General features: G+C 42.1%; 1 protein-coding gene across 23 annotated transcripts in view; it reads left to right on the top strand.

The window, feature by feature from the left end:
- The window catches only part of FNBP1 (formin binding protein 1), a 156,479-nt gene that overhangs the window by 104,056 nt on the left and 36,091 nt on the right, over positions 1-16,332 (top strand). For all 23 annotated transcript variants that reach the window (XM_063650407.1, XM_054501233.2, XM_054501226.2 and 20 more), the window contains exons 7-9: positions 11,833-11,961; positions 14,218-14,364; positions 16,063-16,260. In XM_063650407.1, coding sequence (XP_063506477.1) covers positions 11,833-11,961; positions 14,218-14,364; positions 16,063-16,260 — 474 coding nt within the window. The remainder of the gene's footprint in view (positions 1-11,832; positions 11,962-14,217; positions 14,365-16,062; positions 16,261-16,332) is intronic.

The following is a 16,332-nucleotide window of genomic DNA, read 5'->3' as shown; positions in this document are numbered from 1 at the left end:
CATACCACTGCACTCCATCCTGGTTAACAGAGCAAGACTCTGTCTCAATAAAAAAGAAAATGTCATTTCATTGTCTATCATTGTCAATTGTTCTTCTTGGGAATTTGACATTCCATTTAATAGCTTTTTTTTTTTTTTTTTTTTTTTAAAGACAGAGTCTCGCTCTGTTGCCCAGGCTGGAGTGCAGTGACGCAGTCTTGGCTCACTGCAGCCTCCACCTCCCATGTTCAAGTGATTCTCCTGCCTCAGCCTCCCAAGTAGCCAGGATTACAGGCGTGGGCCACCATGCACGGCTAATTTTTGTATTTTTAGTAGAAGCAGGGTTTCACCATGTTTGCCAGACTGGTCTTGAACTCCTGACCTCAGGTGATCCGCCCGCCTCAGCCTCCCAAAGTGTGGGGATTACAGGCGTGAGCCACCACACCCGGCCTTGACATTCTATTTATTAGCATTTCTTTGTAGATATTTTACTTTCTCCTGTAGTTGTGAAGACCTTGTATTTCCCTTTGGTATTCCATGGCATCAATATGATGTTTCAAAGGACAGACTTTTTATTTTTAATTTATTCTGTTTGGGGTTCCTAGAGGATTTGTTCCTTTCATAAATATATGAAAACTCAGTGTGGTGGCTCACGCCTGTAATCCCAGCACTTTGGGAGGGCAAGTGGGCAGATCACGAGGTCAAGAGATTGAGACCATCCTGGCCAACATGGTGAAACCCCGTCTCTGCTAAAAATACAAAAATTAAGCTGGGTGTGGTGGTGTGCGCCTGTAGTCCCAGCTACTCAGGAGACTGAGGCAGGGACATCTCTTGAACCTGGGAGGCAGAAGTTGCAGTGAGCCGAGATTGTGCCATTGCAGTCTAGCCCAGGTGAGAGAGTGAGACTCCATCTAAAAATAAATAAATAAATAAATTATATATATATATATATATATGAAAACTCTCCAGCATTAACTCTTCCTATATTATGTTGTTATTAATATTGTTGGTTTTGGGATTCATATTAGATGTGTGTGAAATTTCTCATTCTGTTCCCCATGACTCATAACTTCTTTTTCATAGATTTCATTTCCTATATATTACATATGGTGTAACTTTGTCAGCTACTTCATGAAGTCTCTTCAAATTATTCTATTTAACTCATCTATTGAATTTTAAAATTTCAATGAATGCATTTTTTATTTCTAGAAGTTCCATTTTATTCTTTTGAAGATATATCTGATCTATATTTAGAGCATCTTATTATTTTCTTATGATTCCTGTTGCATCTTTTACTTCCTTAATCCTTCAAAATGTTGTTTTGTTGTCATTGATTTGTTGTTGTTTTTGAGAGAGGGTCTTATTCTGTCACCTAAGCCCAGGCTGAAGTACAGTGGGACACTCATAGCTCACTATAGCCTCGAACTCCCGGGCTCAAGTGATCCTCCCACCTCAACCTCTGGAGTGGCTAGGACTACAGCTGTACACCACCATGCCCTGCTTATTTTTAATTTTTTTGTAGAAATGGGGTCTCACTATGTTACCTAGGCTGGTCTCGAACTCCTGGCCTCAAGTGATCCTCCCACGTCAGCCTCCTCTAGTGCTGGGATTACAGGTGTGAGCCGCTGTACCTGGCCTATTGTTCTTATATTTTCTTTCACATTGTTCTTTTAGCTCAGGTTCTCATTTTTCTTACTATCGCATCAGCTCTCATGATGGTTTATTTTCTTGTGCATTTATATTATTACTACCTTTTTTGTATGAGCATAACTTTGACAGAGATTGTTTTTTCTCTGGGAATCTTATAAAAACGGGATTGTAGAAGTATCCCCCCAGTGAGATTTTATGGTGTTTCTGCCAGACAACCTGGAACTAATTTTTATGTTAATTTCTTGGCTTGGGGAATCTTGCACCATCTGTACTAGCACAGGCTGAAGCTTTTGTATTTTAGAAGACACTCTTCCCCCACTCCACAGCTTGAGACCTACATAAGCTTCCTGGTCTTCTGTGGTCACGAGAAGTTTCTCTAGTTATTTCCCATCTAAAAGAAAGAAGACAAAACTAACATTGAGGTTAGTGCAGGAAGGGCTTGTAGTCTTACGTATTTACTTCATTGACAGTATATTACTGAATAACGTGATAACATATGCAAGATTTTTTTTTTTTTTTTTTTTTTTTTTTGAGACGGAGGCTTGTTGCCCAGGCTGGAGTGCAGTGGTGCATTCTCGGCTGACTGCAGCCTCTGCCTCCCGAGTTCAAGCGATTCTCCTGCCTCAGCCTCCCAAGTAGCTGGGATTACAGGCGCATGCCACCATGCCTGGCCGATTTTTGTATTTTTAGTAGAGACGGGGTTTCATCATATTGGTCAGGCTGGTCTTGAACTCCTGACCTCAGGTGATCCGCCCGCCTCAGCCTCCCAAAGTGCTGGGATTATAGGCGTGAGCCACTGCACCCAGCTACTTGGGAGACTGAGACAGGAGAATCGCTTGAACCTGGGAGGTGGAGGTTGCAGTGAGCCGAGATCATGCCACTGCACTCCAGCTTGGGTGACAAGAGCGATACTCTGTCTCAAAAGTAATAATAATAAATTTCAAACCTACCATAATGAAAAACTCAAGTCTCTTGCCAATGACCATACATGAGAAACCAGGGGGGAAAGGGGGGCCAAGTCTTGGAAACCATCATTTACATCTTACCAGGATCTCCAAGCTCGTGCTGAATTTCTACCAGCCTCCCTTGGAGGCTTGCCAACATCATGATGAGCGATATCAGCATTAGCCTCTTCTCCTTTAGCAGAAATTGTCACTCACCTTGAGTAAATAGATATCTCAAATGAGGCAAACAGAGCATAGGGAAACAGAAGACCTTTTCTTAAAACTGTTTAGCAAGTGAATGGGCCATGTGGGATTGAGATGCTGATCTCACTGGCTATCTTTCTGCATTCTGTCCTATTTCAGTGGCCCTCCACCTACAATACTGGAGCTAGAAAGTTGTAAGACTGTTTTCAAAAAAAAAAAAAAAAAGTCAGGAAATTGCTGGAATAGTTCAAGCATATTTCTTTGGTTAACTTATTTTGAAGTTTTTCTCTGTTTTGTATTCTAGCTGCCCTTATAATTTATCAAAGACAGACTCATTGTTTTGGCAAGCTCCTAGCCTGGAAGTCTCCAACAAAAACTCACAGCACTCTATCTGAAAAGGAATTTTTAAATGCATTCTTAGTCTTGAAATTAAAAATATATTCTAGATACAACAGTTTTCTGGGAAATTTAAACAATGCCATTTATCATCCAACAACTTTGCTCTGGACAAAGAGCTTTTTCATCTCTTCCTTAGTGTCCCTTCTACTCCATTAGCTTTTCAGAGCTTTTTTTAAAGAATTAATTAATTAATTTTTTTTGAGGCAGAGTCTCACTCTGTTGCCCAGGCTGGAGTGCAGTGGCGCAATCTTGGCTCAGTGCAACCTCTGCCTCCCAGGTTCAAGTGATTCTCCTGCCTCAGCCTCCTAGGAGCAGGGACTACAGGCGCGCACCACCACACTCAACTAATTTTTGTATTTTTTAGTAGAGATGGGGTTTCACCTTATTGGCCAGGCTGGTCTCAAACTCCTGGCCTCAAGTGACATGCCCACCTCAGCCTCACAAAATGCTGGGATTACAGGCATGAGCCACCGCAGCCAGCCTTTTTTTAAATTTGGTTCACTTCTAAGTTATATAAAGCATATTTCTTTGGTTAACTTATTTTGAAGGTTTTCTCTGTTTTGTGTTTTAGCTGCCCTTATAAATTTGTCAAAGGCAAACTCTGATAAACTTTAAAAATTCTTTTTTTTTTTTTTTTGAGACGGAGTCTCACTGTCACCAGGCTGGAGTGCACTGGCGTGATATCTTGGCTCACTGCAACCTCTAACTCCTGGGTTCAAGCGATTCTCGTGCCTCAGCCTCCCGAGTAGCTGGGATTACAGGCACGTGCTACCACACCCAGCTAATTTTTGTATTTTTAGTAGAGACGGGGTTTCACCATGTTGGCCAGGCTGGTCTTGAACTCCTGGCCTCATGATCTGCCCGCCTCAGCCTCCCAAAGTGCTGGGATTACAGGCGTGAACCACTGCGCCCGGCCAACTTTAAAAATTCTTAAAAGTTATATATACATTTACTTCATCTTATTAAATATGGCTTTACATTGTTAAAACAGGATATACATAGCTCATCAAGAGTGTGACATAATATTTGACCAATGATTTGTTTGTTTCAAATTATTTTAAATTATTGGCTATTATAAACAGCACTGTTAGATATCTTTTGTTATTATATCATTAGGATAAATTTTCAGAAGCAGAATTTTTGGGTCAAAGACTAGAGTAAAATTCGTTTGATTCCTTTTTTTTTTTTTCCCCTTGAGACAGAGTCTTACTCTGTCCCCCAGGCTGGAGTGCAGTGGCGTGATCTTGGCTCACTGCAGCCTCTGCCTCCCGGGTTCAAGCAATTCTCCTGCCTCAACCTCCCAAGTAGCTGGGACTACAGGCACGTGCCACCATGCCTGGCTAATTTTTGTATTTTTACTAGAAACAGGGTTTCACCATGTTGGCCAGGCTGGTCTTGAACTCTTGACTTCAGGTGATCCACCTGCCTCAGCCTCCCAAAGTGTTGAGATTACAAGCGTGAGCCACCGCACCTGGCCATTAGTTTTATTTCTAACCATTGACAAATCCTAGAGAAATACGAATAGGATTTTCAGGGATTTCCAACAGGTTGCTATTTTTTCTGTTCTCAAAAATACCTAGAAATAGAAAATAATATCCAGTGGCCTCTACCTCATTTGTGTGCTGTAAAAATACCAGTGCTTATTCTCATTTACCTGGCCACGTCTGAAAGTCACAGTCCTCTAGTGGTTATCAGGAGCTGGAATGTGCAGAAACTTTTATTTCTTAAACCATACAATTCTGTAAGTTTGAATTATCTACAGCAAACTTTTTTTTTTTTAAGCAGGAGAAAAAAGAACAAAAGGTGGCCAGATAACACAGGTTGTGAAAATGGCAAGTTTAATTTTGTCCACAAAATGAGGTCCATGGCTCAGGTAGTTTGGGGAGGAGGGAATCGGGATCGGTGCTGTGCTGGATTCTTGCTGTTTCCCCAGCCTCTGGGTAGCCGCCAGGCCCATCTGCCAGTCAGGAGGAGCTGCTGCAGGTTGCTGCTCGCTGAATAATGATTACAGGCATCCTGTCTGTGTCCCTTTCTTAGAGGAAAGGGAATAAAATCTAGATTGAGCCCCCATTTCCATCCAGCCTAACATATAATTGGTCTCTTCTTGTGATAACAATGACATTAAATACTAAAGATGCAGCTGTTGCAAAAAACATTGACTGTTGTTTGGGCTACCAGCGATACTGTAAAATATTCCACATGGCTTTCCCCAAACTTTTGGTGACAAAAGATGGGCATTTATAATTTGTTATATCCTTTCAACAAAGGAAAAGTGGCTTTCCAAAAGCTCTGGACACTGCTGCTTTAAGTATCAGGTTGCTGCAAAAGTAATTGTGGTTTTTGCCCTTCCATTCAAATGACAAAAACTGTGGTTACTTTTGCACCAACCTATAGTTTATCATTTAAGGAACAGCAATGTATAAAACTGAGGGATCTGGGGCCATGTTAAAAACTTAGTAAGTCTCTTTATTTATTCATTCGATCAATGTATAAATAGAACCAGTCTATATTTGCTCATCTAGTTAAAAGGTCAAAAGCCATAGGCAGCCTTGAAAAATGATGCAAGAGGGCAGGGCGCGGTGGCTCATGCCTGTAATTCCAGCACTTTGGGAGACCGAGACAGGCGGATCACGAGGTCAGGAGATCGAGACCATCCTGGCTAACAAGGTGAAACCCCGTCTCTACTAAAAATACAAAAAATTAGCTGGGCGTGGTGGCAGGCATCTGTAGTCCCAGCTACTCAGGAGGTTGAGGCAGGAGACTCACTTGAACCTGGGAGGCAGAGGTTGCAGTGAACCGAGATCACACCACTGCACTCCAGCCTGGGCGACAGAGTGAGGCTCCGTCTCAATAGAAAAAGAAAAGAAAAGAAAAATTATGATGCAAGAGTATAACTTGGTAAGATGGAAGGTTATAACTCGGTTATACCACATGCCTCATGTGAAATGAGCAAGTTTCTTAGTACACTTGTATTCTCTGCTTATGACAATTGAGACAGTGCCAAGAGTGTTATTCTCCTTAATATTTTGAAATATTAAGGAAAAAGTAATATTGAATTAAACAGGCCTGGCATGGTGCCTCATCATGCCTGTAATCCCAGCACTTGGGGAGGCTTAGGTGGGAGGGTCGCCTGAGCCCAGGAATTTGAGGCTGCAGTGAGCTATGATGGTACCACTGCACTCCAGTCTGGGTAACAGAGGGAGACCCTGTCTTAAAAAAAAAAAAAAAAAATGAGCTAAACAGGAAATAGCCACACATTTAGGCCATGCTAATAATCTAAATTTAGCTAACTGAATGGATGATGGTATTTTTGTCTTTAAACCCATTAGGATTTCAAAATATTGGGCTACATTTCAGTTTCTAAAATATTGTTTTCTTTATTTAGAAACTGCAACTCTGACCTTTTAGGCAGTATGGCTTAGTTCCATAATGATGTTGAGAATGGACTACGTTAAGAATTACCAAGAAGTGGGCCGGGTGTGGTGGCTCACATCTGTAATCCCAACACTTTGGGAGGCTAATGCAGGCCGAGGCAGGCAGATCACTTGAGGTCAGGAGTTCGAGACCAGCCTGGCCAACATGGTGAAACCCTGTCTCTACTAAAAATACAAAAATTAGCCAGGCGTGGTGGCGGGTGCCTGTAATCCCAGATACTCGGGAGGCTGAGGCAGGAAAATTGCTTGAACCCAGGAGGCGGAGGTTGCAGTGAGCCAAGATTGTGCCACTGCACTCCAGCCTGGGCGACACAGTGAGACTCTGTCTCAAAAAAAAAAAAAAAAAAAAAAAAAATTACCAAGAAGTGAAATCATGTATAAGCCATACATCCTTAGGCCTGTTTGGATTTATTTGAGGGAGATTCCCAAGGGTTTGTCAAAAAATTCTCAAGTTTAAGTTCTGTCTTCCTGTTGGACAACAAAAGCGGTATAGATCTGATTCTAAGACGTCTGTGACCCAGCCTAGGCAGCGGGGGTTATTCTGGACTTTTTAGAATATTATCTTGAAATTCTGTGACACTGACTCATTGGAAGTAAAACAAGCCAACTCTCTGTACATCTTCCTGCCCTGTAGTAATGTCGCTGTAAGATGCAGTGTCTTTATTCTCAGAATGGAAAATTTAATTTAATTGAAAGAATAGCTTATGGTCTGGTTTAGAATGGAAATACTATCTCTTTGAGGTAATAGTTGCTATTTTTAGACTGACTTTTTAAAAGAGATGAGAAGTCATGATGCTTATTACCTCCACTTAGTCTTACACATTAGGAGATAGTCTCCAAAATACCGTTAACTGTTATAAGAACCAAATAAGTTCTCGAAAATACTTTACAAGATACTTTAAAGGTATTTTTGTCATAATGAGTAATTGATTCAACACTAGTTTTAGAGACTCTTAAATTCCATTGTCAAATAAACAATTTACTAAACAGAAATAGATTTTCCATAGTGAAATTTGGTTAGAACAATGGTGCATTCCTAGGCCAGAGTTTCAGAAGTGGATATTAATTCAAAGCAGCTGGATGCAGGGACTGAGAAAAAGACAGTCCTGTCTTTTTGCTGCAGCTTTGGAGAATCTGATGTATCACAGTATTTTGCTGTTTTTGAAGGTTTCACTATCCTTGTAGTCAGTGAGAGTGAGTGAGACTGAGGAAATAGATAGTCCTTTGCAATTGTATGTCCAAGCTTTTGCATGGAAGAAAAACTCCCGGAGAGACAGTGCTCCTTTAACGTAAAAGGCAGACCCTCTAAAATATACTTTGATTTATTTCTTCTACACAGCTTACTTTCTAGGCTGGACTGTAGACATGTCAGTCCTTATTCAGCGTCTTCCACAGTTCACGTCTAGGGCACTTGTTATGTTTTCAGGATTACTGCATAGAAACAGGGCAAAGGGCATCATGAATCTATTAGGAGGTAATATGCTTACAGAAGGAATTATGCAGCTAAAGCTAAAACATGATTAGGGATTCTGTGGAGCTACAGGAAGAGGATCACAGCCACTTCCAACCAAATGGTGCTGGGTGGGGTACCTCTGGCACCAGCTTTCATGGGTAAAATATTCTAAAATATTGGCGTGAGTGGATTTATTGTCAGGAAGCTTTTATCTGCTCTCATGGGATGTGTGTGTGTGTGTATGTGTGTGCATGTAAATACATGCATACATATTGTATATAATGATGGCATTCTGATGTGATGCCTGTTTGAGAACTTAAGTTATTTTAAAAACTCACTTAGATAGAATCTCTAAAATAAATGAGGAAACTACCTCCTGAGCTCTTGCTGTTCTTTACAGAAGAGATGAAGAAATCCCCCACTGGATTTTTGTGAGACTTTCTGAGGAAGGCTTGTGAATAAAATAGAGACTGTTTTAGAAATTTGAGGTCTAATGGGAATTTTTTTTAAAACATTCATAACGAAATGATACATGCTGAAACTCAGCAGCTGAAGAGTTAATAGGGCATTTGTGCTGGACGGGCTCGGGGACCAGATGGAACGCATGTAGGTGGGAAAGCTATTCTTTAAACAGAGGAGGGCTACTGTGTATTGGAAGGGGGTGGATTTTTGAGGGTAGCTGGGTACTTAACATTTTGGGGCTAGACTAATATATTTACTAGCGGACACAGGAAGAAGCAGACGCCAAGGCATATGGTCAGGAAGGGAGTTAACAGGCCACCAACAAAGAGGAAGAATGTGGCAGCTGAAATCAACTGAGGGTAGATAAAAAGAGGATAAAATGGCACCGAGAGATCCAAAGGCCTTAAGAAACTCAAAAAACCTCAGTAATAAGGAAATGTGTTTGGAACTACTGATATTGTTACCTTCATTTGGGAAGTGTTCACGTGTGAATAGGGAAGAAAAAAAGGAAGCAACTGTGAATTACCTTAGGCTTTCACCAGATGAGTATGAGTAAAATGTGTGAAGTGAAATTCAGGTTAACCCTTCAAGTCACATAGGCAGGAAACCAATAAAGAATATTGACACGAAAAAAGAAGCCGATACGACATGTTCCCATCAAGACGAAAGTGGAACAACTACTTCAGCGTTCCTCTTTGGGTTGACATTTGAATGTTTCCATGTGTTTCTTTTCTTCCTTTCTTCCTTCCTTTCTTTTTCTTTCTCTCTTTCTCTTTCATTCTTGTGTTCTTTTTTTCTTTTCTTTTTTTTGAGAGAGAGAGTCTGGCTCTGTCTCCCAGGCTGGAGTGCAGTTGCGCAATCTCGGCTCGCTGCAACCTCCAGCTCCTGGGTTCAAGCAATTCTCCTGCCTCAGCCTCCCGAGTAGCTGGGACTACAGGCGCCTGCCACCACGCCCGTCTAATTTTTGTATTTTTAGTAGAGACAGGGTTTCACCATGTTGGCCAGGATGGTCTCAACCTCTTGACCTCGTCATCCGCCCACCTCAGCCTCCCAAAGTGCTGGGATTACAGGCATGAGCCACCGCGCCCGGCCTCTTTCGTTCGTTCTTCCCTCTCTTTCTCTCTTTTCTTCCTTTCTGTCTGTCTGTCTGTCTTTTCCTTGTGTTTCTGATTTTCTTTCTTTCATGATTAGGTCTTAATTTTCTTGTTTTTGTTTTTGTTTGTTTGGTGTTTTATTTTTTGAAACAGTCTTGCTCTGTTACCCAGGCTGGAGTGCAGTGGTGCAGTCACAGCTTACTGTATACTCAACCTCCTGAGCTCAAGCAATCCTCCCACCTCAGCCTCCCAAGTAGCTGGGACCACAGGCACACATCACCACACCCAACTAATTTATTTATTTATTTATTTATTATTTATTTATTTATTTATTTATTTTTGAGACAGAGTCTTGCTCTGTCACCCAGGCTGGAGTACAGTGGTGCGATCTCAGCTCACTGCAAGCTCCGCCTCCCGGGTTCACGCCATTCTCCTGCCTCAACCTCCCAAGTAGCTGGGACTACAGGTGCCCGCCACCACGCCTGGCTAATTTTTTGTATTTTTTTTAGTAGAGACGGGGTTTCATCGTGTTAGCCAGGATGGTCTTGATCTCCTGATCTTGTGATCTGCCCGCCTCAGCCTCCCAAAGTGCTAGGATTACAGGCGTGAGCCACCGCGCCCAGCCAATTTATTTGTTATTATTATTTTTTGACACAGGGTCTCGTTCTGTTGCGCAGGCTGGAATGCAGTGGTAGTGATCACAGCTCACTGCAGCCTCAGCCTCCTGAGTAACTGGAACTACAGGCACATAACACCATGCCCAGCTAATTTTTGTAGAGAGAGGGGTCTCACCATGTTGCCCAGGCTGGTCTCAATTTCCTGGGCTCAAGCAATCTGCCCACCCGAGCCTTCCGTAGAGCTGGGATTACAGGCGTGATCTACCACACCCAGCCAGGTCTTAATTTTCTGAAACATTGGTTCAGTAAAACAGAACAAAAACAAGCAAACAAATAGTTGCCCTGGTTATGTTGGAAGACAGCCTATTTCCTGTTGTGTTTTTGGCTCAATGCAGTGAGTTTGCCAGGTCACTTAAAGACCAAAAACCCCATCTTCATCTGGCAGGAGGTAGTTTTTTGCCTTGTGTGGACCTCAAATTGTGTTAGAGATTCACAAGATTATATTTATCAAAATAATACCACAGTGCTATATGAATCTAAGGTGGTATTAACAGCATAACCTCTTGTACTTCTGGATGACTTTAGAGTTTATAGACATTCCTGTTTGAACTTTAAAATCGATTCTGCAACTAGTCAACAATTGTTGCCCCTTTTTTAGGTATGTGATCAATCAGAATATGAATTAGAGAAAAACAAATTTGTAAATTGATTTTTAAGGAGAAAAGCAATGCAGTAAAACATAAAATAGCACTCCTCAAAAAACATAAAAAGCATAAAGAAGGTGCCATACTTATTCCCTCTTTAGTGTATATACTAAATATAAACATGGTAGAGAGCTTTAGAAAGGTCTCCTTAGGTCAGTGGTTCATATGCCTTTTTAGTTCATGAACCCCATTGAGAATTGGGTTTAAAAATTTATGGATTTCCCAGCCAGGCACCGTGGTTCATGCCTATAATCCCAGCACTTTGGGAGGTTGAGGCGGGTGGATTGCTTGAGTTGAGGAGTTCAAGACTAGCCTGGGCAATGTGGTGAGACCTCATCTCTACAAAAAAATACAAAAATTAGCCGAGCAGGGTGATGCACGCTTGTAGTCCCAGCTACTTGAGAGGCTGAGGTAAGAGGATCGCTTGAACCCAGGAGGTTGAGGCTGCAGTGAGCCAGGATTGTGCCACTGCACTCCAGCCTGGGTGACAGAGCGAGACCTGGTCTCAAAAAAAGAAAAAAAAAAAAAGTATGAATTTCTCATCCCCTCCTCAAAAAACAAAACGTGTATATGAGATGAGCAGAGGTTCCCACAAGGGTCATCCAAGTAATGCGAATTGGCCCAAGTGCGGACAGTATAGAATGGTGTGTCAAACTAGAAGGTACACGCCACGTTAAGACAGTAGGGAATGGTGGAGTTTTATACAAACTAGGATGCACATTGCTTACCTAAAGTCAATTCTATTCAGAATATTAAAAAGCACCTGCGGAATACATTTGAGGTAAATCTGGCCCCTAGGCATCCCAGTGTGCAGTTCTAGGCTTTTATTGATTGCACCCAGGCTTTTATTTATGGTGTATAAACGTAGGAGTATTCTTGTTTTTGCCCTAAGGCCCGACAACAAGCTCAAATACGTCACCAAATGGCAGAGGACAGCAAAGCAGATTACTCATCCATTCTCCAGAAATTCAACCATGAGCAGCATGACTATTACCATACTCACATCCCCAACATCTTCCAGGTAAGTCCTGAACATCTCTCAGATTTCATGTTTTATGCTTTGCTTTCCTTAGAAACATGACACTTCTGAATCGTGATTGTTGGGTTTGTATTCTGAGTCTTTATATAATTCCAAATTTCCACTAAATTTTGTTTTGTTTTGTTTTGTTTTGTTTTGAGACAGAGTCTTGCTTTGTCGCCCAGGCTGGAGTGCAATGGCGCAGTCTCGGCTCATTGCAGCCTCTGCCTCCTAGGTTCAAGTGACTCTCCTGCCTCAGCCTCCCGAGTAGCTGGGACTACAGGCACGCACCACTGTGCCCGGCTAATTTTTGTATTTTTAGTAGAGACGGGGTTTCACCATGTTGGCCAGGCTGGTCTCAAAGTCACGACCTCAGGTGATCTGCCTACCTCGGCCTCCCAAAGTGCTGGGATTACAGGCCTGAGCCACCATGCCTGGCCCTTTTTGTTTGTTTTTTTGTTTGTTTGTTTGTTTTGTTTGTTTGTTTTTTGAGACAGTCTCACTCTGTTGCCCAGGCTGGAGTGCAGTGCACAATCACGACCCACTGCAGCTTTGAACTCCTGGGCTCAAAGGATCAAGGGATCCTCCAAGTTCAGCCTCCTAAGTAGATGGAACTACAGGCATGCACCACCATGCCCTGCTAATTTTTAAATTTTTTATAGAGATAGGGTCTTGCTGTGTTGCCCACGATGGTCTCAAATTCCTGGACTCAAACAGTTCTCCAGCCTTGGCCTCCCAAAGTGCTAGGATTATAGGCATGATAAATCATTTTTTAAAGCATCTAGATCAAGCACTGACTAGCAATATGAATGAAATATAATAATCTCAAGATTAATCCATAAGCTGCAAATTTCCATAGTTTGCACCTGCAGCCAATTATTTGTCAGTCTTTTTTCTTTTTTTCTTTTTTTTTTTTTGAGACAGAGTCTTGCTCTGTCGCCCAGGCTGGAATGCAGTGGCATGATCTCAGCTCACTGCAACCTTCACTTCCTGGGTTCCAGTAAATCTCCTGCCTCAGCCTCCTGAGTAGCTGGGATTACAGGCACCCGCCACCATACCTGGCTACCTTTTTTGTATTTTTAGTAGAGACGGGGTTTCACCATTTGGACAGGCTGGCCGTGAACTCCTGACCTCAGGTGATCCGCCCTCCTTGGCCTCCCAAAGTGCTGGGATTACAGGCATGAGCCACAGCACCTATTTGTCAGTCTTAAACTATGATTCTGTGATTAATGCTGTCTTTGCTAAAGGGATGATTGTGGTTATAAAAATGCCAACTTAACTATAGAAGTCAAAGCAGCATTCATAGAGTTGTAGGATTTAAACAAATGACAGTTCTTTCTTTTGGATTTTCTTTTGCTCATGTTAGGTTGTCAAAAATGGTATGAGAAAAGATAGACATACGTTCTTCCATTTTACAGATCTTTTGCAACTTTGAGTCCAATTGTAGAAAAAATAAATAATATATTTGCTTCTTGGTGTCTACACACACAGCAAACAAGTCCTTCTAAATTATAGTTGGAAGATACACTAGCCTGTATTGGGTTGAGACAGTTAATTAAATACTGTGCTTTTGGTAAAAGGTAAAGTAGTAGATTAAAGATGGAGAAAACGTTTGAGGTAGATTACAAATGGTGTTAGTAATAAAACTATTGGCCAGGTGTGGTGGCTCAAGCCTGTAATCCCAGCACTTTGGAGGCCTAGGCAGGTGGATCACCTGAGGTAAGGAGTTGGAGACCAGCCTGGCCAACATGGCGAAACCCCATCTGTACTAAAAATGCAAAAAATTAGCCAAGCGTGGTGGGTGGGGGGCGGGGGGCCTGTAATCCCAGCTACTTGGGAGGCTGACACGGGAGAATGACTTGAACCTGGAGGCAGAGGTTGCAGTGAGCTGAGATCACGCCACTGCACTCCAGCCTGGGTGACAAGAGCAAAACTCCGTCTCAAAAAAACAAAAAGAAAAACAAAAAAAACAACTATTGAGTTTGGCATTCTTACTAAAATTAGAATGGAATTGTGCAAAGCGTATATTTAGGCATGTCTAGCATGTCTAGGCATGCTAGACATGTCCTAACATGTCTAGCAATTTATAAAATAAGTGTACAGCTGGATAATATGGAGGCTCCGTATACTTACGGCCGCTCTAACTCTAACCCTTTTTTTCCTCATAGAGAACTTGTTAGAGGTAACAATGCTGCCGAAAAACAACTTCGTTTAATAATAATGGACCAAACTTACTTTATACAAAATCTAATGTTGCAGAAAATACAAGAGATGGAGGAAAGGAGGATTGTGAGAATGGGAGAGTCCATGAAGACATATGCAGAGGTTGATCGGCAGGTGATCCCAATCATTGGGAAGTGCCTGGATGGAATAGTAAAAGCAGCCGAATCAATTGATCAGAAAAATGTAAGTATTGCCATTTAGGCTTCATTGATAACTATTTGCAGATCTATTATTTCCCGCTGCCCCCTTTCCATATGACCTCATGTCATCATCTCATGGTGGATAGTTGCTTTTGGTGGTCACACGTGCTCTGTGTCTTGGATTTAGCTGTATAATTCCTTTTTTGGAAAACACATTTAAGTGGTAAATTGTCCGAGACATGACAGAATTGAATTGAAGTATTTCCTGGAAAAAGGTAAAGGCTTTGTTTCCTCTAAGGCAGGGTTTCTTTCTCTTTTTCTTTTTCTTTTCTTTTTTTTTTTTCTTTTTCAGATGGAATCTTGCTCTGTTGCCCAGGCTGGAGTGCAGTGGCGTGATCTTGGCTCACTGCAACCTCCACCTCCCGGGTTCAAGCGATTCTTCTGCCTCAGCCTCCTGAGTAGCTGGGACTACAGGCGCCCGTCACCACGCCTGGCCAGTTTCTGTATTTTTAGCAGAGACGGGGTTTCACCATATTGGCCAGGCTGGTCTCAAACTCCTGACCTCAGGTAATCTGCCCGCCTCAGCCTCCCAAAGTGTTAGGATTATAGTTGTGAACCACTGCACCCGGCCAAAACAGGGTTCCTTCAGGCACTTTTGACATTATCTTAGGCCAGATCATTTTTCTTGTTGGGGGCATTTCAGAATGTTTAGCACTCCCTGAGTTGTGACAATCAAAAATGTCTCCACACATTGTCACATGTCCTCTGGGAGGGCAAAACCTCTGAAGGGTTGAGAATACTGCTTTAGGGCAGTGTTATCCATTTGAATTCCTAGAGACCTGTTTCTCTCAGAAAAATATAAACTAGAACACCAGCATAGGCTTTTACTGTTAATTTGAAGACACAGATATTTAACATAAAAGTTATGCTGCTGGCTGGGCATGGTGGCTCACATTTGTAATCCCAGCACTTTGGGAGGCTAGGGCAGGTGGATCACTTGATGCCAGGAGTTCAAGACCAGCCTGGCCAACATGGCAAAACCCCATCTCTACTAAAAATACAAAAATTAGCTGGGCATGGTGGTACGCCCCTGTAGTCCCAGCTACTCGGGAGGCTGAGGCACGAGAATTGCTGGAACTCAGGAGGCAGGGGTTGCAGTGAGCCAAGATCACGCCACGACACTCCAGCCTGAGTGACAGAGTGAGACTCTGTCTCAAAAACAAACAAAAAAATCAGAAAACAATAGTTCTAAATTCTAAAAGCTCAAATGATGGCTTTTGAGATGAAAAAAGCTGGCCAGCTGTAGTGACTCATACCTGTAATCCCAGCACTTTGGGAAGCCGAGGCAGGCGTATCACCTGAGGTCAAGAATTTGAGACCAGCCTGGCCAACATGGCGAAACCCTATCTCTACCAAAAATACAAAAATTAGCTGGGCGTGATGGCACACGCCTGTAATCCCAGCAACTTGGGAGGCTGAGGCAGGAGAATCACTTAAACCTGGGAGGCAGAGGTTGCAGTGAACCGAGATCACGCCATTGCACTCCACCCTGGGTAACAGAGTGAGACTCTGTCTCAAAAAAAAAAAAAAAAAAAAAAAAAAAAACGCTACTAGGAAAAAAGTTATTATCAATCAGTACGATTTCGTTAGTTATCATCTGTATGAGGTCATCATAATTCATTGTTTAAAAAGTGTTTGCATGCCTCTGAATGTATTTATATGCTTGTGGGTATAATTTCAGGATTCACAGCTGGTAATAGAAGCTTATAAATCAGGGTTTGAGCCTCCTGGAGACATTGAATTTGAGGATTACACTCAGCCAATGAAGCGCACTGTGTCAGATAACAGCCTTTCAAATTCCAGAGGAGAAGGCAAACCAGACCTCAAATTTGGTGGCAAATCCAAAGGAAAGTTATGGCCGTTCATCAAAAAAAATAAGGTACTGATGGTTGGCGTGATACGAGTTTTCTAAGATGTGGAGATTTTGACTTGATCTTTTAATCTTAGAAAA

Source organism: Pongo pygmaeus, chromosome 13, assembly GCF_028885625.2.
Source record: "Pongo pygmaeus isolate AG05252 chromosome 13, NHGRI_mPonPyg2-v2.0_pri, whole genome shotgun sequence".
NCBI lineage: Eukaryota > Metazoa > Chordata > Mammalia > Primates > Hominidae > Pongo > Pongo pygmaeus.
The sequence above is the reverse complement of the archived record's forward strand: the minus strand, read 5'-3'. Positions and strand labels throughout refer to the sequence as shown.